General features: G+C 34.4%; 1 protein-coding gene across 2 annotated transcripts in view; it reads left to right on the top strand.

The window, feature by feature from the left end:
* The window catches only part of RASA2 (RAS p21 protein activator 2), a 52,515-nt gene that overhangs the window by 25,955 nt on the left and 3,194 nt on the right, over window positions 1-23,366 (top strand). For both annotated transcript variants that reach the window (XM_048062877.2, XM_048062879.2), the window contains exons 6-23: window positions 1,663-1,746; window positions 3,584-3,656; window positions 4,905-4,981; window positions 6,410-6,508; window positions 8,694-8,850; window positions 10,010-10,158; window positions 11,514-11,628; window positions 12,053-12,127; window positions 12,834-12,957; window positions 14,319-14,425; window positions 15,622-15,708; window positions 15,790-15,867; window positions 16,304-16,377; window positions 17,512-17,618; window positions 19,422-19,504; window positions 20,370-20,578; window positions 22,239-22,342; window positions 22,934-23,123. In XM_048062877.2, the coding sequence (XP_047918834.1) occupies window positions 1,663-1,746; window positions 3,584-3,656; window positions 4,905-4,981; window positions 6,410-6,508; window positions 8,694-8,850; window positions 10,010-10,158; window positions 11,514-11,628; window positions 12,053-12,127; window positions 12,834-12,957; window positions 14,319-14,425; window positions 15,622-15,708; window positions 15,790-15,867; window positions 16,304-16,377; window positions 17,512-17,618; window positions 19,422-19,504; window positions 20,370-20,578; window positions 22,239-22,342; window positions 22,934-23,123 (1,992 nt within the window). The remainder of the gene's footprint in view (window positions 1-1,662; window positions 1,747-3,583; window positions 3,657-4,904; window positions 4,982-6,409; window positions 6,509-8,693; window positions 8,851-10,009; window positions 10,159-11,513; window positions 11,629-12,052; window positions 12,128-12,833; window positions 12,958-14,318; window positions 14,426-15,621; window positions 15,709-15,789; window positions 15,868-16,303; window positions 16,378-17,511; window positions 17,619-19,421; window positions 19,505-20,369; window positions 20,579-22,238; window positions 22,343-22,933; window positions 23,124-23,366) is intronic.

The raw sequence follows: 23,366 nt of genomic DNA, 5'->3' as shown, positions 1-23,366 counted from the left end.
TTCATTGTGATTCAAAAATTATTGAAATGCTGAAGGCGACATGCTTAAAAACTGGAAGAAAAATAAATGATTGTGTGGTGGCTCAGCACTAAACGTTCCCTGAACTGGCTTACACAAAGGGACTTGTTTGAGGAAAATAGCATCTGGTTTGTAATAGTGCGTGCTCCAAAGAGGGTGGAGTTCTGAGACAGCACAGGAGTGTTAATATCTGTTATTTCCCAGCTTGGGAGGGAGTTTGCAACCCTTGCTGGTTTTCTAACATTGTTTTCCTGCATACAGAAGGTGTTTACTTAGCAGTATGCAACTACTGTTGCTGCTATTCAGCTTTCTTAAACTTCATCGGCTATCAACTGTGTTACAAACTATTGTACAACATAAAACTCCACATTACAGTATTTAGAACATGTACTTGATTATTTATGTGAACTTAGAGCAGAAAAAAATGTTTAATTTCTTTGTAAGTTACCTAGATTGTTTTTTACTAAAACGGACAGATTATGGCAACCAGAATCTACTTGTGTTGCTTCAGTTAAATTCGGGCTATACGTTATTTAAAAATTAATACTTAAAAAAGAGACAGTGAATGTAACATTTGGATCTTCTCTGTGTCTTAATTGCTTATGAAATTTTGTAATCCATTAAATGTTTCTGGACTTAATAAATACTAATATGTGCATGACTGCACCATTTTGCTAGGAAGTTTGTTTCTGCTATAACTTTACACACTGCTTTGCTTTACTTCTGTTGTTGCAGCTGTTTGTAGTTAATACATTTGGGCAGCATCCGAAGGTTAACTGGCTTGCAGGCCCAGCTTTGCTGCTACTAGTGTTGCTGCCGTGGCAATTCAGAGATTGCTAGCCTTCAGAAAGGGTCTAGAGCAAGTGTTTGTGTCCTCATGAGCATTACTTTAAAACCATCCTGTCCCCTTTGCATCAGGAATGATGGACAGCATAGCTCTGTACTTATTAATCATCAGTTTACAGCTTGCTGTATGCTTTATTGAGCTATATGCTATGTTTTTAAAAGGGCATTTTAACCCTGATCATATGTTATTGTGGAAAGAGTTCGGAAGTTACCTTTGGAACTATGTTTAAAGATAAAGCTGTTCTTTCCTTCTGTGGCTGAATAACACAGAAGGAGCCAAGACATGCTAGGACTATACACTAATAGCTTTGGATGTTTAATTTTAAATAATATTTCAGGATATGACTGAATACTCAACTCAGAACCTTGTTTAGCTGAAACAAAACATTCAAACCCATTTTAATGCATTCCAAATGTAGTTGCTGCCATCATGGATGAGGCCCAGTAGCTTTTTGTGGGCCTTGAGAAATCAAATTTAAAAATTAATGTAGGCTGCAGTTTCCCCTAACATGGGGGATCATTTTACTTAGTATTTTGCCATGCATGTGTGATACTGGAATGTTTTTGTTTGAAGCAATTCCAAGATTTTTTTCCGCACAAAGCTTCTGAAGTCTGACTGTATGCCTGAGTATTGCCTTGTGTTATTATCCAGAAATCTGTAGTTAAAATCTACTTCAAAGTTTATACTGAGTAATAGGACAGGACTTTAAAAAGGTTTTAAAAAAGAAAAGATTGCTTGTGTTTTTATTTTTTTTTAAACCAAATAAATTGATCTGCTGTTTGCATTTTCATTTTTAGCATAAAGGAATGCCATGGGTTGCCTCTTATAAATGGACAGAATTGTGACCCTTACGCAACGGTCTCTCTTGTGGGTCCTTCCAGGTAACATTTTATTATAAAATAAATGAATCCAAAATTTTGTGATCTGGAAAAGAAATCCATAAGCTTTAAGCAAAACCTTTAAAATACAGGGGGGTTAAATAATATTACTTCTTTTTTCGGAAAAATACTTTCTGTGTACATCACATTTTCCACTGGTACTGTATTCTCCCCATCCTCTGAAAGTTATGAATATGTTTGATCTCTTGAATGGCCAGCACTAGCCAGGAACCACTTGTCACTCAGTTTCTTCTTACCTCTTGGGTTTTGGACTGACCTCTTGATATCTGCACTGTGCTTCCTATTAGTTTTAGTCAAATTTAGTCAAATAAATATAGCCAATTTCTCACTCACCTTCTGTTTCATTTTCCTTAATTTATTAGTTTCTTTGCAGCAAATGTTTGGGAATTGGGTGAGAACAAGAGCAAGAGAATAGAGGTTCTGGTGAGACCTTTCTAGTGGCAGCACCTTCAGGTTGCCACATTCAAATTACTCACAGTTTAAGTCTTTTATTTTTCTTTTTTATTTTATTTTTTTGATTCAGTAATCCTGAATAGCTGGTGGGGTTTTTCATTTATGAAAATCCCTTATCAGACGTTTTCTGTCTGCAAGTCCCTGTTCAATAACATGTAACATAAGCTAGCTATCAATTGCTTTTTTGCAACCTCAAACCAAAGTTCATCCCCACTTTCTTGGGCAGTGGTGAGCTGTCACATGAGCACAGTACCAGGACGTTTACTAGTAAGCTTGCATGTGTTAGACTTTTGAAGAATGGTCTCTGAATCCACTCTAAGTGAATGGGATTTTTTTTCTCTTTGATAATGGATGATCATTTTTTTAGGTGTTGTTTTTTATTATTTTTATTTTTTACTCTTTTTATTAAGATGCCTAGGGAGAGTCCATCATTATACTTAGAAAGCATGGTGTTGTTGATTGTCAAAGGTACAATGACATCTAATTCCTGTCTGTGTCCTGTGATACAGATGGAACAGGGTGAAGGTTGGTCTTGCACAGTATTTATCCTGGTGGTATGGGAATATATGTGCAAATCTGACAAGTTCAGAAGTTAAGAATTTCCGATCTCATGCATGGGTGACTCATGTACCATGAGCAGAGTATTTATATAGCCAGAACCTCCTGAAAACAGTTGTTTGAAGGCTAGGAGACAGCTTTTCCTCTACATTCTCTGTTTTTCTTCCCCCACATTTTATATTTGTTTGCTTTATAAAGCATTTTATACTATCATAGCCTTTCACTAGCTAAATAAGACTTTATTATAAATGTTTAAAATGTAAAAACATGTAATTTTTATTTATGTAAGTCAGAAGGGACTTAAGAGTGTTCGTTTGTTTGTCCCTATGCTGTTTAACATTCAGTATTAACAGCAGTTTCTTCCAATGAAAACACTGAGCAGCTTGGTGTAAGCGTCTGTTTGTAAAGAAGTAGTGGGTATTTCCCCACCAAAAGAAAATGAGAAAAACAAAAATGGTCACTTGAACACAACTGGGAAAATAGTGCTCATAACCTGCAGGCAGTGGTAACAAAATTGCCTATAGGTTTTAGCTTGAAGTGTTTAATGAATTGTTAATATATTTTACCTTATGTGCAAGTTACACTTGTGAAATGAAATAGAAACTTGGGCTGAACAGGTGCACAGATAAGCGCTTGAAATTTTAACTTCTCAGACTACATTGTGAAGATAATCATGTAAGATTTTGATTTGATCTCTAAAGTGACAAAATATTTAAACTTAAATGTGTGGGCCCTTCTTGACAATAGAATGTCTTTATAATTGTGTGTTTAAGTTGTCTATGGTAAAAATTTTACCACATTGGAACAGGAATGACCAAAAGAAGACCAAAGTAAAGAAGAAAACAAGCAATCCGCAGTTTAACGAAACATTTTATTTTGAGGTAACTTTTTGTGTGGTATTCTATCTATTTTGTTCAATCCTTCAAATAGTTTTAAGCAAGCTGTGTAGTAGTTCCTAATGCAGAAAGCTCTCTTCAAGCAAATGAAAGAGCTTTTACTAACCCCTCCAATATAAGTGAGTGATATCCTTACGTTGCTGTGGACTGTCAGACAATAGCATTCCCTTTCAATTGCTATGTAAAAAGTGACTTTTCTTAATAAGCACATATGTAAAGGTAACTTGTTATCTTTAATCTTTTTATATAGCATCTGCTGCCAATAGGAGTTTTCTCAGAACTTGAACCTATCCCGTGGAATTCAACTTAAATATTTTCAAGAGCCTTCAGCTTAAAAATATATTTATTTCCTTAATAAAATAACATAGCAATTATACCCAATACAGGCTAATTTCATGATTTGATTAAAAGAACATGTTAACCTTTTTGTTATTTGGGATTTGATTTCGGTTCCACTTGAGTTGCCCTACAATAGCCAAATAATGACTTCAAATTTTTATCTGATTTTGTTGTAATTAAAAACTACATTTGCTTGTATTGTTCACTTGAGACTTAAAAGTAGTAGAATTTGTGCTTCAAATGTTTTCTAATTTATTGTGTTTATATAGATCCTGATTCTGCTGCGTGCGTTCAGTGAGACATTTTTCCCTACTTAAGTACAGAGTTACAAGTATAGCATGTGTTTCAGTTGACCTGCTCAAGACACTGAATGGAATTTGTTGGGAAGTCAGATACTAGGATAAAACTATGATCAAAAAACACTCCAGTAGCTTAATGACTTATGATTTACTGAAGTTAAGCTGAGAATGCGATCAGTCAAGAAATTAGAAAGTGTAACAATAAGATTGTGGTATAACTAGGGCAACAGAAGTGCACTTCTTACTTGTTTCCTTACACATTTCAAGACTAACCTTAATGCTTTCTTCTGGCTCATGCTGAAACCCAAGAAATTCTTGACAGTTTAATGTCATTTCCTTCTTGTTTTTTCCTAATAGATCTGTACTGTAGTTCCCTTAGATCTCAGCTAGCCCTTATCGGGCTCTACTGTGACCTTTTCTTGACGCATTTTTTAACCTGCTTTCTGTCAAAAGGCAATTTGTTTCGTAAACTGAACGTTTTCCTTGTTTAAAAGGAATAGTAATTATTTACCAGTGTTAGACTCAAGGTTTTCTGGTTTTTGACTTGCATAATACAACAGTAAAAAGTGTGCTAATAGAAGGATTCTACTTGCAGGTAACCAGGTCCAGCAGTTATACCAAAAAGTCCCAGTTTCAGGTGGAAGAAGAAGACATTGAAAAATTGGAAGTCAGGTGAATTATGTAGATTATAAAATAATTAATTTTATTGTTATCGTAAGTTACTGTACTTCAAGACAATAAAGAAATGTTTTATTGTAGCTGTTCAAGATGTAGCTTCAGAGAATTACTGGTTAGACTTGTACTAAAGATCCTTCTAACATAGAATATTACTCAAATCTTGTAGTATTTTGTTTACTGAAGATGAGATGGTGGTGTGGTGTTTTTTTTTACTTTTTTTTTTTTTTTTTTTTTTTTAGTTTTTAAGTAAATAGTACTAGAGTGTATCTAGTGGTCTAAACTTCCTTCCTGTGGGTAGAGAGGCATGAGGACCTCCTGTCAGTACTGTTTGGGCAGAACATTGAGTACAGAACTTGTCCTGAAGGAAAACAGCATACCTGATGTTTGCCTGTGGTTTCAAATGCAGGTAGTTGTCTTTAAAAAAAAAAAAAAAAAAAGGCTTATTATGAGCTTCTTATGGTTTCACGTTACTTCTTAGAGAAACGTTTGTGTTGCATCTTTTCCTTGCAAATGTAAAGAATACTTCAAAGTACATTACCCCTTTTCTGCTGCTTTGCTCTTAGAGCAGGTCTGTCTGTATTTTTGCCATGCAGTTAGAACAGTTGAGAGCCCCTGTATGCAGCTTCTTCTCTTTATCGTGCTCGTGCACATACAGGCACCAGATTTGCTGAATGACAAAAAGATCTTCAAGGCTAGCATAAGTTTCCTAAAAGACATCAGAAGAATTTAGTGGTGAGATAATAGCTATTATAGAACTAACTTTGTGCATTTTTTACTACTAGCTTCATGAATATCTTAATTACTATCGTGTATATCATTATAGATGCAAATATATTTAGAAAAATAGTCATGCCCCAACAAATTTAGTATTATTTTTTTTTGTTCTCCTTAACATCTGCTGTCTGTCAGAAATGTCAGCGAGGTAAGAAGTAATAGAAAAAAAACACAAGGTGCATGTCTGGAGTCTGTGATTCCTTTTGAGGTTGTAAACATACAAGCTTCTCTTTGGAAAAACATGCGCATGTGTCGGTGTGGCATTGCGGTGTGCCCAGTTTTAGCAATTAGAGAGGGATATGTATATAAGTTAAAAAGTTCACTTGAATTATTCAAGAAGAAATGTGGATGGTTTTGGGGGTGGAGACTGCTCAGAATACGTAAACGCTGCCAATAGTACTATCTTCTCTTTTTCTTTTTTTTTTTTTACTGATGCAAGGTCTGCAAGTCTAACTTTCACTGTTTGTTTATTCTTTATGGGTTAATAAGCCACTTGTTTGATTCCTCTTGATTTAATTAGAATGGAGTGACATTTCTAACATTTCCTGCCTGCATGCATGTGGATTAGTGCTGTAAGGCAGTTGCTGTAACTTGAAGATTTTTATTACTCGGGGGAGAAAAAAAAATGAGCAATGTTCTGATTTTCAGGGTGGACCTATGGAACAATGGAAATTTGGTACAAGACATCTTCCTAGGAGAAATTAAAGTTCCCGTGAAGGTGTTAAGAAATGATTCCTTTCAAGCATGGTGAGAAATGATGGCTCAGAAGTTAATTCTATTCTAACATGCATATTTCCCCTTTCAAAGGATATGTTTTATTCTAACTGTTCACTGAAATATGTCTTTCTGCTTGAGTTGTTGTAGTCTAGTTCATCTGAATAAGGTTAGAATTCTGTACATGCAAGGTACAAAGGGTAAGATGTCTTTCTAGAGGGTTTTCTTGCTCAATAAATTAACCTTGACAGTGGGTTCATGTACTTCTTCCCTTCTGCCAATCTGCCGACTCTCACAGAATAGTTAATGTGTTTGAGTGGAAAATGCAGGGGGTGAAGAAAGGGAGTATTGAATATAACTGTTTCAGTTTGCTGCATTTTAGTGATCTGTGTATACTTTTCAGATTAACCAGTAAACCTGAAACTTTTCAGCATTGCATTGTTTGTAATTAAATTCCTAAGTTAGCCTTCCAGAATAACTGATGAAAAGTTGATTTTAAAATAAAACTAGTAAAAAAGTATGGTGCTTTTTTTCATTGGGGAGGTTGAGGAAATATCTTCTGGAACCGACCCAGTGTCATTTCAAGAGAGCATGTGTAGAAGCTTGAAATCTGGAAGGGTAAGTTACCAAGGGGTATCAGGAGAGGCATCTGCTTATAACGTAGCAGCAACCTCTTTTCTGAAGAAAGCCTGTCTCTAAGCCCTCTACTGTCTGAAATGCCTAGCGGCAGGAAATGAGTACAGCAGATACAGTTGCCTTGAAGTGTGTAGAACATTCTGGTTTTAGTGAACCTTTCAGTACAGAGAAGAGGGTGGAGGAAGGGAAAGATGACAGCCCTCACATATCCACGAAGGAAACAAAGGAAGTAGATAAATACGAACTAAATGGAACACAGGTCTTAACCAGGAGCTGTTTGTGCTCTATATACTCACCTCAGACAGCCTCCAAGTGTCTGTCAGAGTTGAACTCTGAGTTTTAGTCCTAAACATAATAAATGTTTCTTTTTTTCAATTTTTTTTACACAGTGTATTGCAGATGCAGTCTTGTTCTGCCAGCACCCTGAGCTGATCACAAGCTGTGTAACCATATTAACATAATGACATGTCTCATTTAAAAACCTGCTAAGAGAAAATTTACATTAGCATGGACTTAATACCACATACTGTGTTCGTATAGAGCTTGGATATGGCTCATGTATAGTTAACAAAGTATTGATAGAGGGTCTTTAGCCTGCTAATACATTCTGTAGGTGTACCTTGCATGTCAACGTCCTCTTAATCCAATTATGACCTGCTTATAAAAACAGTTCTGTGATTAAAAATAACTTTTCTTAAACTATTACTAGTTCACATGAAATGCTTTGAAGTACAATGGGACCCCAAGAGATAAAGAAGTAGCACTAGTATAGTAGCACAAAGTATTGGAAAAATAAGCTCGAGTCATGCTGTCAAGCACTTCTTGTAAATTCATTGTGCTTTATATTAGCATGCCTTTGTGGGAAGTGCATGTAATTATTAAAAAAAAAAAAAAAGTCTCCTGATTGTAAACATACAAATGTGAATGGTTGTAAAAGAGTATTTGAAGATAAAATTAATTTGTCGGTCTGAATGTTGGAACTATATTGTGACAGTATTTAAAAGCTGTTAAAATTTTTGTTCTGCTGCACCTCCTGTTGGAATACAATTGAACTACAACAAAAGCCAACAAAGGATTGTTTTCAATGTATTCTGTATTAAGAGTAGGAAAAGAGTACATTAAAAGTACTAAAACCTTTTAAATCTTGTTTCTTAAGAAAGCAGACTGGTAATATTATATATTTTTACTGTCTTCAGACTAGACCATTTAAATTCTTGATACTAGCTATTCCATCTGCAAGGTCAAGACACTCTAATTATAGCACAGATGTAAAACAAGAAGGTTCAACATCATTTCTAACTATTCCTGTTATCCCAGCTGAGGTACAGGAAATACATCCTATTCTGGTGTTCGCAAAGATATGAGAAAATAAATAGATATTCCATTATTTGCTGAAGGTGCACCAAATACTGCTCCTTTTTTCTCTACTCGCAGACTTTTTTTTTTAATGTGAATTTTATGGGCAGTTATCAGTCTGAGTTTGTGTATACTGAAACAAAATGCGATATTTTGCGTTATTGTAAAATTAGTCAAGCTAATGAAATGTAAATCGTAATATTTTAGAATTGCCTTATTCTTTCAGGTACTTACTTCAACCAAGAGAAAATGGCAACAAGTCTTCTAAAACTGATGACTTGGGATCACTTAGATTAAATATTTGCTACACTGAAGACTGTGTACTTCCCTCTGAATACTATGTTTCTCTAAGAAACTTGCTGCTAAAATCATCAGATGTTCAGGTACTTTTGTTGAAAATTACTTTTAAAACAAAGACTTAAAATGAATTATATTGTCCTATGTGAGACTGCATGTAGGACTATGCAAAGAAGAATTTTTTTCATTACTTCTGCTGCAACTCAGTAAGCAGCTTGTGTAGAGCATTTAGTTCTGTTCCAAACTACCAAAATTTTCTTTTTATTTTAGAAGAACTAACAAAGACAGTGAAGTAACCAGTGCTGACTGACTAGAAACAATAAAAAAAAGCCTTTCTACTTGTCAGTTGCTGTTTCTAACAGTCTTTTCCCACTGGCTGGTATTGACCCCTGGATTTAGAAGTTTCCAAGGGACATTGATTCATTATTGGCACTGATGGGGCAAATAATCACCTTTGCCAAAAATGGTTTGCTTCAGAATTGATGTCTAATTCCACCTCTTCTAAATTGCTTCCATCTTCCCCAGTATGATATTAAGCATGAGTGGATTTCTCCCTTCAGACATAGTGACTAAGAAAGAAGTGTGGTAGACAGTTAGCATAGCATTATGAGCCAGGAATTAAATTATAGTTACTAGGCTTTATATTCCTTGGTCTTTTACACCATTTCTTCATTTCAGCATTGAAGTATTAGCAGAGGAGAAGGAAGGGAAAGAGGAAGCAGACCGTTAACTAAAATTTTTACTAGCCAATATTCAAGTATGAATATAGCTTATTGGCAGTCAGTGGCTTTTTCACTTAAATTTTTGATATGTTTTTGTGTTAAAATTCCCAGCAGAAGAATGGGGACAGACATCTTAGAAGTTTGGAAACTGTAATTTAGTGTGCTCTAATTACAATAAGGAAAGTCCTGTAAAGATATATGGCATTGTAGTAACGTAGTTGCTTACTGCCTTTTGCTTGGATTTGTGACAAAGCCATATTCTTACTCTTTGGGGAGAGTGGGAAGGGTGAGTAGATAGTGAATTTCATTCTTAAATGTATAGAACAGGTAATACCAATTTTCAATTAAATATTTCTATAGAATGGAAACATGTAATTGCCATGTTATATAGCAAATGTCAAAACTTTTTGTTAAGAAGCCATGTCCCTCGTTTTGCTAGATTTGAGTCAGATTTGTACTTTGACACGTATAAGCAGAGCCTTTAACTACTTTACTCACAAAGTTTTATTCTGCTTTCCCACAGCCAATTTCTGCATCTGCTGCCTACATATTATGTGAAGTTTGTCGAGATAAGTACGATGCTGTTCTGCCTCTTGTACGGTTGCTACTACACCACCATAAGCTAGTCCCATTTGTTGCTGCAGTAGCAGAACTGGACCTGAAGGACACTCAGTATGTATTCCATGTTTAGTTATGTCACGCCTTTTAAAAATATTTTTAGAGTTTCATGGGACTTCACACTACAGCATTGATAAATAAGCATGTCAGATTTCATTTTCTCGTTATGGAAAAACTGATATGAAACTTTTAATGTTAGTGTGTAAAAACATTCCCTGAAATCACAGTGAAGTTGGGAATCAGAGTTACCAATTCATGGTGCTATTTTAGATGGAATTGATTGTCTGTAAAATTTTCTTGGAGCCATTATACAGCTAAACATAGCAAGTTAGGAATCTAGAGTTGTCTGCAAGCACAGTTTTTGTTTCAAAATATCATAATTGAGCCACTCCAAGTTTTTTTCTGGTCAGTAGATTGATGCTGAATGTTTTTTAAAATGGCTAAGAATCTCATCCTCTTTCATTTTAGTATATGACTTAAGTTTACTTATTTTCTGCAAGAATGCCTCATAAGTAAGTCTGTGTCCTCCTACGTGCCTTGAAAGTAGCAAGCACAGGAGATTTCCCACATCATCATATCTGTAGTAGGGTATGGTCCCTGGATTTGCAGCTCTGTGGTTAGGAGAGAAACGAAGTAGACCTGAGTAGTGGCTTCTGAGGTGCTGAGTCATGTCCTGTGGAGAAGTGGAAGGGATTTTTTCACCACAGGATTGTTCATTTTAAAGCTGACTTGTTCAAGATTTAATTTAAGGTGAACCAATTCATTTAGAAAGAGGTGACTCATGGAAAATAACTTCTTACATTGAATTTTGGTACACACATTCCTTTCCATTATATTTAAACTGTGACAAAGAAAGATTATACTAAACCCATCAGATGAAAGAGCTTTTGCACAGCTGGCTTCCAATTTCCTTCAAAATCTGTAACAAATAACCTAACACAACTGTAGATTAAATATGTTTTGGTCAAAACATGTCTGAATTTGTCAGTATAGTGTTAGTAGTATGCTATTTTTTGTAGCTATGAGTTTGCCAACCAGGAGCACTGGAAGAATAATAGTATACCAGTCATACCAGTCTGGTACAAGTCTTCATTTTTGGGGGAGTTTTCTCCAGTAATTCTTTCTCACATTCAGCACTGAATTATAATTTCCTTTGTATAAAATTTCTGGGGCTTTCCCATGTGTTTATTTGTTCCTGGGTTTGCTAATAGTAATATCATCATCTTTCTTTATTCTCTTTCTGTTCATTGGGTGCCATTACAAGCTGGATAGCTAGGTTCTGAAATTCCTGACTGAAATACATGATAAAAACTTGTAATAATTTAATAGCAAGGTAAAATATTAATCAGATTTTTGTAGCCAAGTTCCCTTTTTTCCCCATTCAAATAAAATCAATTCTTTTCTTACAGAGAAGCAAACACAGTCTTCAGAGGGAATTCATTAGCAACTCGGTGTGTAGATGAAATGATGAAAATAGTGGGAAAACACTACCTAAAGGTTACTTTGAAAGCAGTTATTGATGAGGTAGGTTATCATGCTGAAGTTATTTGCAGGACACTGTCTCTTTCATGGGCATTCTTCTTATCCCTATGTAGCAATAATCACTCAGGTGAGGGAATTCTAGAGGAAAGTTAAATTGAGCATTAATGGTTTACATTTAGTGGAAGGAGTTACTTTCTGTTATTTCTGTTGTAGCTGCTTGAAAATTAAGTTCATGACAGTTGTTCCAGCCTCTTAACACACTGCAGAATTTTCCTTTGTGAGGCTTTATACAATTGATCCATATAAAAAAGCAGACACAAAAGTGAGGATGGTTATTGCATGCTGTTCTGTTTGGAATTCCTTTAGAATTCTCACCCTAAATCTAGGAGACAGTCCAGTTTTAAAAAGTTGTATTTCCACACATTCTGTCTGAAAATTGGAACTCTTAAACCTCTGTTTGTTTCAGATATGTGAGTCTCCTAAACCCTGTGAAATAGATCCAATCAAATTAAGAGAAGGGGATAATGCAGAAATTAATATGGTGAGTTTCCTTAATTTATTTTTCCTAATGTAAGCTTTCTCAAAATCTCAAAGGAAAACATCTTAAAAAGCAGCTCTGTATAATAGCAAATGAGTAACTTGAAGTACTTATGTTAGTGGTATAGTTCTCCAATTCCAGTGTAGATAAAGGAAAAAAATGTATTTTCTTATCCTTGTTTAAAACAAAAATTGGTTTTCAAATGGACTAGGGAGGTAAAGCTAGAGAATTACGCACTTCCTTACCAATTTGTTGGGTATTGTGGTTCCTGATGTTCCACACTCAGCATCCAGGTGCTGAAGTAGCTAGTCAGTACTTTAATACTTTTCATTGAAGTTTTGCTCGCTGCTTGCCTCTTACTAGAGGATGACATTAAAAGCAATAGTGGCTGTAACAAGCTAAACTAACATTCCTAGGTTTACATAGGAAGTACTACTAGTTTGTTACCTATTGTCAAATTACAAAAATGTCTTTTGATAGTTTTCTATTGCCAAGCACTGCTTATGTGTTTTCATGTGAGTATCATTAAATAATCTTTTAACACTAGTAATCCCATATAAATATTATGAAGCTTTTTAAATATGCACTTTACTAAAATACGTAGAGGAATAATCAGGCAATGTTTTGAAAAAAAAAATTAGTGTTATGTTTGTGTTCAGGGAAAAGCCATAGTTGATGGTCTGAAAAATGACTTTTTTCATAATTACAGGAAAATCTACGCTATTATGTAGACAAAGTATTCCGTGAAATTGTGCAGTCAAGTATAAGTTGTCCTACCCTAATGTGTGATGTTTTTTATTCTTTGAGGCATCTGGCTGCCAAAAGATTTCCAAGTAAGTGTTCTCTATGTTCAGAAAATGACATTCAGAGTAACATAATTAACTTCTGTATTTATCTTATGGGCATTGTTAAAATTCTGTCTTTTTTCATTACTGTGTTCTGAACTTCTTACCTCAACAGTCAGGCATTTGTTTTTTTCGGTCAGACTGTATGCCTTAGTAAAGCCTTGTGGTCAATCAGCAAGAATTATATGTATTTTCTGATACACTGTAAGATGGTAGCAAAAAAGGTGTCACCAACAAAAGTACAAGATACTGGAAGAAAACCACAAGTCATGCAGGAAGTGATTTATTTGAAAGATAATTCAAATTTGGAAGAGCTAATCTGTTTTTATTGCTTCTAAGGAAGTAATATATAAATGTGAAAATAAATTGGTATTTGCATCTAACTACATGAATGGCAACTATGTTGGCTAGGACTACTACATTCATAACTTAAGTGTCCAGTGAAAAGCTTTACTACTTACAGGTCAAGGTAGAGCAGAGCATGGAGAAGATAAAATATTTAATGTATTTGGAATGTGACCAGAATTAGAAAACCTTTAATTTTTCAGAATGGCTTTAATATAGGAATAATGTTCTTGGTATGAGATACTCAGATGCTCCAGTCAATTAAAACCTAAAATGTCATCTAATAGGCTACAAAGGAAGGACATACTTTTATTATCTGGGGCTTTCCTTTGATTTGTGTTTGTCACTGAACCTGGGGTCATAAATTCCTCTGGTTAAGACAGTCGTTTCAGAACAGCTAACTAATCTGACAGATCAGATTGAAGTCGTCATTGCATTAAGAATGTGTTCTCACTCTATTACACCCTAAATATATTGAAAATATTAAAGCCCTAAGAGCATCAAGATTATATAATATTGTGATTTTATGACGCAGCTTGGAATTGGAGTTGAAATTGTTCATATGTGTTGACCACATTTGTTGTGCAGCATTAATGTTTGTGAGTTTATTAGTCCTAAGGGTGAATAACCTGATAGGTCTAGTGTTTAGTCAGCTGCTACAGTATTTTCTCTTTTGGTTTAATGTGCATACAGCCTTATCTAATCAGCACTGTATGTATATATATAAGTGCTTGCAATGATCTCATTGTTCCTTATAGTGGAGCTGATCAGCAGTTTTTTCTGAGAACAGAACTTCTCTTCAGAGAAATAAACCCTCCATTAAAGTAGAACATTTCTTACCATGATCATCTTTCTCATTTCATGCACTTCATTGATTTTTCTGCTCTATTTTAAAATATAAATGTCTTCTCCGACGTGATCTTCTTAAGGATTTTTATGTTGACTGTCTTCATTATTTCCTATTAAGTTTAGTGCATGTTACATTTCATGGTTTTTCTCTGCAGATGACCCTCATGTACAGTATTCTGCAGTGAGCAGCTTTGTGTTTCTTCGTTTCTTTGCTGTAGCCGTAGTCTCACCTCATACTTTTCATTTACGACCTCACCATCCAGTAAGTTTTGTGAAGCTTTGTTCTGTTTTATTCATAACCGTCAGATCTGTTTATCTGGAAAGTCATAAGCTATTTTCACTGGGCCCTTAACTGGGAAGTAAGGTCACTTACTGTAGGCTGAGGTTTTCAATTTTATACCTCACCAGTGGAACTAAGATGTTTGCAGTTCTGTAGGCATCAAATTTCTCAGCCTTTATAAGGCGTTCTCAAATGATGTAAAAGTGCTGCTTTGTTGGAATATCAAGATGACTCAGGGTTTTTTAAGCCATATAGCGAAATAGTTTTAGTTCTTTCCACCATGGAAGTTAAATATTCAGATATCACTTTTACTTTTAAAACAATATTTCCATTCTCGTCTTAAATAGAGATTGTAGAGTTCTCTGTAATTGATCTGTGCATTTAATCAGGATTCCAGTAGTTTGACTGGATTGCCAAATTTTCAAGTCTCAAATTGTCAAGTACATGTACGTAAAAAAAAAATGGAGATGAGAAAAAATGCTGTTTTATTTTCACGTAGAATACAGGATATGTAAGAAAACTAATGAATGTGTATGAAACTCCAGAGGTTAGCTTCATTAGCTAATTTTATCGGTTTGTGTGTTATGCTTTCAAAAGAAAAAGCTACTTAATGCGTTTGACATTATGCAGCTTGTAAGAGTAGAAGGAGATGATAGGAATTTATCACTTGAATGCTAGACGCTTTAAAGGGAACAGCAAGGCCCCTCACTATGGCTGCATTAACACTACTTTAAAATGCATGTAGAGAGGTAGTAAATTAGGCAAAAGCCTTACAGGCAATGTTATAAGTTCCCTTTGTATTACGAAAATTTCTAGTATTTGTACAGCAGTAATTTATTTTGTTTAGTGTTCAGTTTTGAATAGTTCAGAAGCATTGGATATGTAGTAGCATTAGTAGGATGTGAGAGGTTTGATTAGATGTTCCATAGTGTGCTTGGAAAAAAATGTTTTTGTCCAAATTCTAGTGATAGTGAATAACATATTAAACAGTGTACAATAGATTTAAAAAAAATATATATATATATTCACAAAGCACAGTTAGCACGAAAGGACAGCACTGCTTTTGAATGTCTACATGGTATAATGTAATGATTTTCGTGACATTTTCAGTTTTAAATCAAAATTTTATATGGAAAAATATATAAAAATAACTTCTTAATTTTGTTTCTTTCTTTTAGGATGCACAGACTTCTAGAACATTAACTCTCATATCAAAAGCCATCCAGACTTTGGGGAGTTGGGGAAGTTTGACCAAAAGCAAACTTGTAAGGCTATTAAATTTCTTTCTCATTTCATAGACTTCATTCTTTATATGTTTGTTTATGTCCAAATATCTTTTATTTCAGTCAAGTTTCAAGGAGACGTTTATGTGCGAGTTTTTTAAAACATTTCAAGAAGACAAATTTACTGAATCTGTCAAAAAGGTACTTTTCAACTATAACTCTTCTTACAGTTGATGTGTTTCATCAGTCTTATTAAAGGGTTATGTTATTCTTCAGTTTTCTACTATGAATTCCTAAAAAGTGCATTTCAGATTTAAAAAACAAACAAACAAAAAAAACAATAGAATACGTAACAGTTGTACATTGTGGACTAAGCTAATTTAATTTGGGGAAAATAGAAAACAAAATTGAAACAAGCTTTATTAGATCTGCTCTTTAGAAAATAATAACAGAAATTTTGTGTATTTTAGTGGCATCCCTCCTTAAATTGCTTCAAGTCCCTGTAATATATTTTCATTTCTTGTGTTGAATTAATTGTTCTTGTAGTAGGAGAAACGGTACGTATGTATTTTCAAAATAGCTTTTAGTTGTTCATTGTTTCTGAATAATATCTATTTGCTATGTATTTTTACTTAAGTTTCTAGATGATGTTTCCTCTACTGAAAGTAAAGAACCAAGTGGTCTGAGTGAGCCGGTACATCTAAAAGAAGGGTAAACACATCTTGAATCTATATTGTGTGAAAAATTATTGACTTCATTTTTTCATTAATGCCAACATCAGAATAATACTTACTAAAATGTTTGACCTAACTAGTAATTACAATATCTGTTAGTTGTGATAGTTCTTTGTTAGTTTACAGGTGTTGGTGGAAACTAATTCTGCTAACTTTTGTAGTCATCTTTTAAACACTTGGGGGAGGATTCAAAGTTTAAAATCTTCTAAAAGTCTGTCTGCATTTCTGTTACAATTCAGTGTGTGCTTTGTTGATGGTTTATTCAGAATTGCAAAAAACTATTATAACATAAAATTTATTTAGTATAGAATTACTTTACATACTTTTTAAGCCTAGCCAGCTAAATGCTATTTCTTAGTAGGCAAAAAAGCCCTACACTATAATTGGAATACTTTACAGTAAATGATGGAATGCTTTTATAAAAATTGTTAAATTAAAATTGCTACAATAAGAAATGAAGAAACTGCCATTTTCTGGTGTTCATGAAGAAATCTGATAAATTAATTTAAAACAACATTTATAGGGAAAAAGGATTTGTATCCACCCAAGAAGCATAGTAAAGCCTTTTCTATGAAACAAGCATCTGATTTTAAAAGAAGCAGTTAATGCATCTTACTAAGATATTAAATAGAAATGAAGGAGACAGTTGCAGATTAACACTAAATTACAGTAATTTGGAAGCTAATTTGTATGAGAAACTGGTGGCTGTTGCTCAAAACAGTGGTTGCCAGTGAGCATGCTTTTAAACTCTACTGAATACAATTTGTGTCTACTCCTGTTGAATTGTGTTCATCATCATTTCCTTTTTGTTCAGTTCTTGACCCAGATAAGACCAACTGCATTCACGTGTTCTTGAGTTCTTGATCTGAATAAGCAAGTACCTACCCCAAATTAACTGTTTTTCACACTCCTAACTTGTTAATAGAACCGTGTCCATGATCACCATACTTGGAGGCAATCTTGAGGGCTTATTTTGAATAAATAGAAGAGTTTTAATTTACAATGAAGTAGGTTATATTACTCATAATGTGGTAACAATGTGTTCTCAGATGTTTTTTGAAACCTCTCTGGGAGACTAAAGTATCATTTTCATTGGATTCTGTTGTTACAGAGAAATGTACAAAAGAGCTCAGGGAAGGACTCGGATTGGTAAAAAGAATTTCAAGAAACGGTGGTTCTGTCTAACAAGTAGAGAATTCACCTACCACAAACAGCAAGGTAAATTATGTATATTTTATGCCTGTTAATTTTTCAATATTTTCTAGGTGTTTGTACCTGGTTTTGGCTTTTTAAAATTTTTGTTTTTCCTAAAGCTCATAATGATATATTTTAGTTGCCTTTTGCTCTGTTTATTAAATGCTCAAGATCTGAACTGTAGTCACAGTTATCTTGGAGAAAGCTTCTGCAGCACAATTTACTGAACTTACTGTATACAGTTTAGACTTGAAGACCAAAATAACTGGCTGTCAGAGATCCAAGATCTCAGACCTTCTCAGGTCTGTACTGTGGTAGTGAGTCTCCTTATTTCTTAGCTTGAGACCTTCTAGCCTGGGAATGCTGGTAGCTCTTGAGAGCCTTAGTTGCAGCCAGGGTCCTGGGAATTTTCAGTTCAGTGCAGCAAACCAGAGAATGCATTTGCTTCTGCTCATGCCTGCACTGAGGAATTTACTAAATGCTGATGCTTGTTATGTTGGAGTTAGCTATTGATACTGGAAACCTAAATACTGAGCTGGCATGTAGAGAGAGACATATCTCAGGAAAACTGTTGCCTGCTTGTTGGAAGGTAATTGAAGGGTACGTCACAAAATGTCTGGTTTTGACAACACTGGCATTGGATGAATTGGTGTTTTCAGCAAAATTCTGTTTCATCAGATGCTTCTTAATCATACTGTTTAATGAAATGTAATGATGTATTGGTTCTGATCTGCATATAACTTCATAGCTGCTGGTTAGTATACTCAGTTTTTAAAGTAGTCCACTGTAGGGTAAGATACAGACTTATCTATATGTGCATTTTAAAATTTGCCTTGCAAATAAGTGAGCTTTTAAAATATTTTTTAAATAAGATTTTTTTCATGGCACTCTGAAATACAAGGATGTGTATAGTCAAGTTTTTCACAGGGTGTTTGCTTTTTGCTGTTTATTAAATATGCCGATACAAAAAATCCTGAAGGTAGTCCACGTGCTGCAGTCTGTATTTACTTAGAAATGAAATTTAACAGCTTAAAAAGTCAAAAAGATTAGATTTTTGATTTCTGCCTTTGGCTAGTTGCAGAATTATCAAAGATGTATCATGTTCATTAATACCACTCATATGAGACACTGTCACACATGATAACAAAGGATTATCAATATTGAGTAACAAGAAGGTATTAGATGCCTGCATTGCCCTAATAGCTGATTTATTCACGTTCATGCTTCCTGCAATTTATTAAAAAAAAAAAATCTATTTACAAAAATAAATTTTTTAATCTTTGTGTGGCGGTACGTGTATGTGCATGTAACCTGCATTTGGATAAAAGGAAGCGTTTTGGCATTTCATGTAATACAGTCTTGATTCTATACAATGGCCTTTTTGCTGGCCAATCTCTTCTCTGGTGATAATGATAAAATGAGAGGTTAGGCATAGATTTGGTGATTGGCAAGAAGAACACATGCCAAGCTTTTTTTTTTTTAATTTTTAGCAATGACCTTTGTTAAAAAATGAAATCAAGAGAATAAATAGCATTGTTTATTGTCATATACTGTATGTCATATTATTGTTCTGTAGCCCAGCTGAGTTTCTTCAGTTTGCCACTTTAATGTGGCATATTAACTTAAGCACGTGCATTAGAGAATGTACATTCCCTAATCTTACTTGCTGAGGCTGTCTTCCCATTCTCATCATTATAGTCTGATTTATGTACCTCAAAAATATAAATGCACATTTTGAGAACTTAGTATTGCAAGTGCACTGAGGTTGTAGTATTTATAGTACTGTAATTTGTTTCACTCTTGTTATTTGTTTACAAAATTTTACAGATAAAGAACCAATCTTCACGATTCCAATCAAAAACATCCTTGCAGTGGAGAAGCTTGATGAGAGCTCCTTCAACAAGAAAAATGTGAGTCAAAAAATTATTTATAATTTTCGATATGTTCTTCAGGTAACAGTTTGTAATTAGCTTAATTTACTCTTAAATGTTTCATTAAAAAAATCTTTGAATCGGGGGAGGAGGGAAGCTGTATTCAGTATTTCCTAGTACTCTGAACATGAAACAGCCTGCACATTTTAATCTCTGCACCAACTTTTCTGATTTTATGACTTGCACCCCTCTTCCCAAATTTTTAGAATGACAGTTAAAACTATTGAGACCTTATTACAAAGCACTTTAATATAAGGTGGTAGTAGTAGTATGAATTGTATTATGTTCTTATGTAATAAAATGTAATATTACCAGGCTTGTATTTATTCCTGTTAATGTCTACAATACCTTCAACAGTTAAGACAGTTGTCCTTACAGCCTTGTTCTGGACCTGTAACACATCAGTATTTCTGTCAATATTTGAATCCAAAATTCGGAGGCAGTGATAAACGTGTAGTTGTTACTTAGGCTGAGGATGACTAAAGCAGAAACCTCTGGGAAACTTTTGTTACTCTCAAGATTAAAAAAAAAAAAAAAAAAAAAAAAACACATGAAATCTGACATCACATTTAAAGAATGAGCAGAATATTCTTATTCTTTTAAGGCTTTTTTTGGATGAAGTGGTACAAGTGGAACACGGGAAGCTGGTTTTGTGTGGTGGGTTTTTTTAGGGTCATGTAGGAAAATGAGAGGTGAGAAGTCTTTTTTCCGCCTCCCTTGTCTCACTTCTAGTCTTAATATGGGTTTAGATTGCGTGAGACTTGAAATTTATATTGACATATTCAAAGTTGCTCAATAACTAGATTTTTTTACTGGGCGGAATATTGTTGCATTCCTTCTACAGATGTTTCAAGTACTACATGGAGAAAAGCCACTCTATATCCAAGCAAATAACTGTGTAGAAGCTAGTGAGTGGATAGAAGCTCTCTGCCGGGTAACGAGATGCAACCAGAAGAGGCTTAGTTTTTACCATCCTTCTGCTTTTTTGAATGGGAGCTGGCTTTGCTGCAAGGCTACAGTAGAAAACACAGTGGGCTGTGCTCGTTGCACTGCGTAAGTTGGTTCTCAAATGAAACTGCATATGTTTTGTAGGATAAATCATGTATGATTCAGTGTACAACTTGAGAATCTGAAGGCAAGGCTTTTGCTGTCTGCTTTAGGAAGTTACTAAAAACATTTCTTAGTAGTGCCTGGAGTACTGGGCTTTAGTAAACCTATTGCTTCATCAGCCACCATATGAAATGTTAAACGTAGCCAATTGAGTATGTAGATCAGAAATACTGAATGATTAATTTCTTTCTATGCAGAACGAGGTATTTTGTAGCTAATGAGTCTTCTGTTAATAGTTACCTTGTATGCTAGTACCATGTTGGTAATATAGAGGAGTATTGGTAGTGAATAGTTCTGGCAGTGCGTAGTGTATGGTGGTCTGGGAGAAACCATAACATTTCAGTTCTTTTTTTAATGCCATGTTGTGGTATTTCTTCTGTGAATGAGAACTTGATATATGAAACAGTTATGGTATACTTGTTTGTTTATTTCCAGTTACTTTCTTTCTCTTGCTGTGTTCTGAATTATCAATAATTGACTGTTCTAAGTTGTTTCCTGTGGTCCGTATTGTAACACTGACAGTCCAAAGCACCTTGGAAATTGGCATCTTAACTGTCTGTCCTTTAAGCTCCTAAAGTGGACAGTGGGTACAGAGGTTGTTGGAGGAAGACATCAGTGGTAGCTACTTACTCTGTGGCAAACCTTCAGCTGGTGACAGTTCTTTCTTGAGGGCTGTTGCTCCTAGTGCAAATAAGAACAGGCATAGGAATTCTCATGTTTTTTCAGATGCCAAGTGGAATGCAGGAATAGGACACACCTAAGTTATCCATATGAAGTAATTAAAATACCTTGCTGCTGAGGACTCAGCCTGAAAGTCTATCACTTTCCCTAATGGTGTTCTCTTGTTTTATAAAATCACACTTTCATTTAACCTCACTTATTTTAAAGCAGTGTACTAGGGATATCAGCGAAATAATCTCAGATGCAGATTCTTACAAATCATTTGTATTGTGTAGGTATGTCAAGAAAAATGCATAACTTTTCTCAAGTTGCTGATTTCTAAAAACAAATGCTATAATTATTTTTTAATAAATTATCTTTAACTGGATAGGTTGCGTAAACTATAGACTAAAGATTACAGTCTGTCCTCTAAAATTCAGTACAAATTCTACAAGAGAACTTTCTGAAAAATATGTAATACATTTTTCCATGTTACTTGATTAATCCATATATTAGGTTTCTCAACAGCTTTAAAGATTCCATTACTAACCAACTTTAGGTTGTTTTTGTCTTTTTGTTGTGCTTTAAAAATGTATCTTGTTCTTCTGTTCTGGCTACCTTTCGAGTGTAGCAGATTTTTAAAAACAGTGTTTAGTTGTTGTTTAATAAAAGTTAAGCTTTGATATTTCAAAAATATTTTTCTCTTGACATATTGAATAATAAATTCTATTGAAAAAAAGCCTTTTTTGTTATGCTCTCAAAACTATATACTCATGTTACTCTAAGACTTGCAGTGAATGCTGCATTTTGTGTAGCAATTGTGAAGTTGTCTGTGAATGATAGGCATAATTAAAAAGCTAAGTATATTGAAATGGAATCAGTTTTTGCTTGCTTGCAAATTTAGAGTACTCATCTCCATTTTTTTTATTTTTTTACATTTTAGAGATGTTCCAGCTGATACTCAAATTGAGATTGATGGAGACAGAGAGACAGAAAGAATTTACTCACTTTTCACTATCAACATGTCTAAACTTCAGAAGTTGGAAGGTACTGAAATAGTAATTCAGAAGAATTATGCTGATATTATTCAACTCTAATTCTTCAGGCCCCTAACATCCGTTATATTTGTTAACAATTTACCTGAAAATAACAGAGACTGGAGACACAATATATTTTTGAGTCCTTAGTAATCTAGTATCAGACATTGTTCAGTCATTTCTTAATACTAGATATCAGATGAGCACATTATTTTAATTAAATTTGCACATAGGAAATCTTTTAAATAGTCTAAACAAAGAGACGGTAAGTATAGGCAGTTACTCTTCTATCTTTGTTCTCCTTTTCCCGATTATGGAATGAATCGTATGTAACATAGCTGAGTTACAAGAAGGCATTGATTTCCTGTTAATGTGAACAGGAGGGAGCGTGGATTCTCAAGATGCCAAATGAGTGGAGAATAAGTCACAGAACTGTAAATAAATCTACTTGATTCTGTTTTCTGCTTTTGTCTCAATCCGCTCTATGTATAAGCTAAAGTAACATTAGTTTTCAGAATTTCAGAGTCCCCATTTATATTGCAAATAGATCTGTTTATTAATAATCAAAATTCTAACTGGGATATTTTGGTAATTTTTTTAGAGGCTTGCGGAAGCATAGCTGTCTATCAAGGTCCACGGAAAGAACCAGATGACTATTCTAACTTCACAATTGAAGACTCTGTAGCAACTTTTCATACACTCAAACAGATAATAGATATAGTAGAAAAGCTGAATGAATCACATGAAAAATACAGAAAGAAGAGATCATCAAGTGCTAAATATGGTAGTGAGTAAGTATCTTAAGAAACTTTTACGTACAGAAGTGTATCGGTAAGTAAAAACTTAAAAATCACAAAACGAGGTCAAGCTTGTTGAGGTAGTTAAGCTGAGTTATATTTAGACAAACCAAAGACATGGAGAAAATATGGTACATCATTTGCTGTATTTGTAGTAGTGTAGCTCTTCACCTGTTGTTAAGATGATAGGAAAAGTTTCTCTGGCATGGGATTCCTCTGCGTTTGTTTTAAGATCCC

Source organism: Anser cygnoides, chromosome 9 (assembly GCF_040182565.1).
Source record: "Anser cygnoides isolate HZ-2024a breed goose chromosome 9, Taihu_goose_T2T_genome, whole genome shotgun sequence".
In the NCBI taxonomy this organism is placed as follows: domain Eukaryota; kingdom Metazoa; phylum Chordata; class Aves; order Anseriformes; family Anatidae; genus Anser; species Anser cygnoides.
Note: the sequence above shows the minus strand (reverse complement) of the source record. Positions and strands in the feature narration are given on the sequence as shown.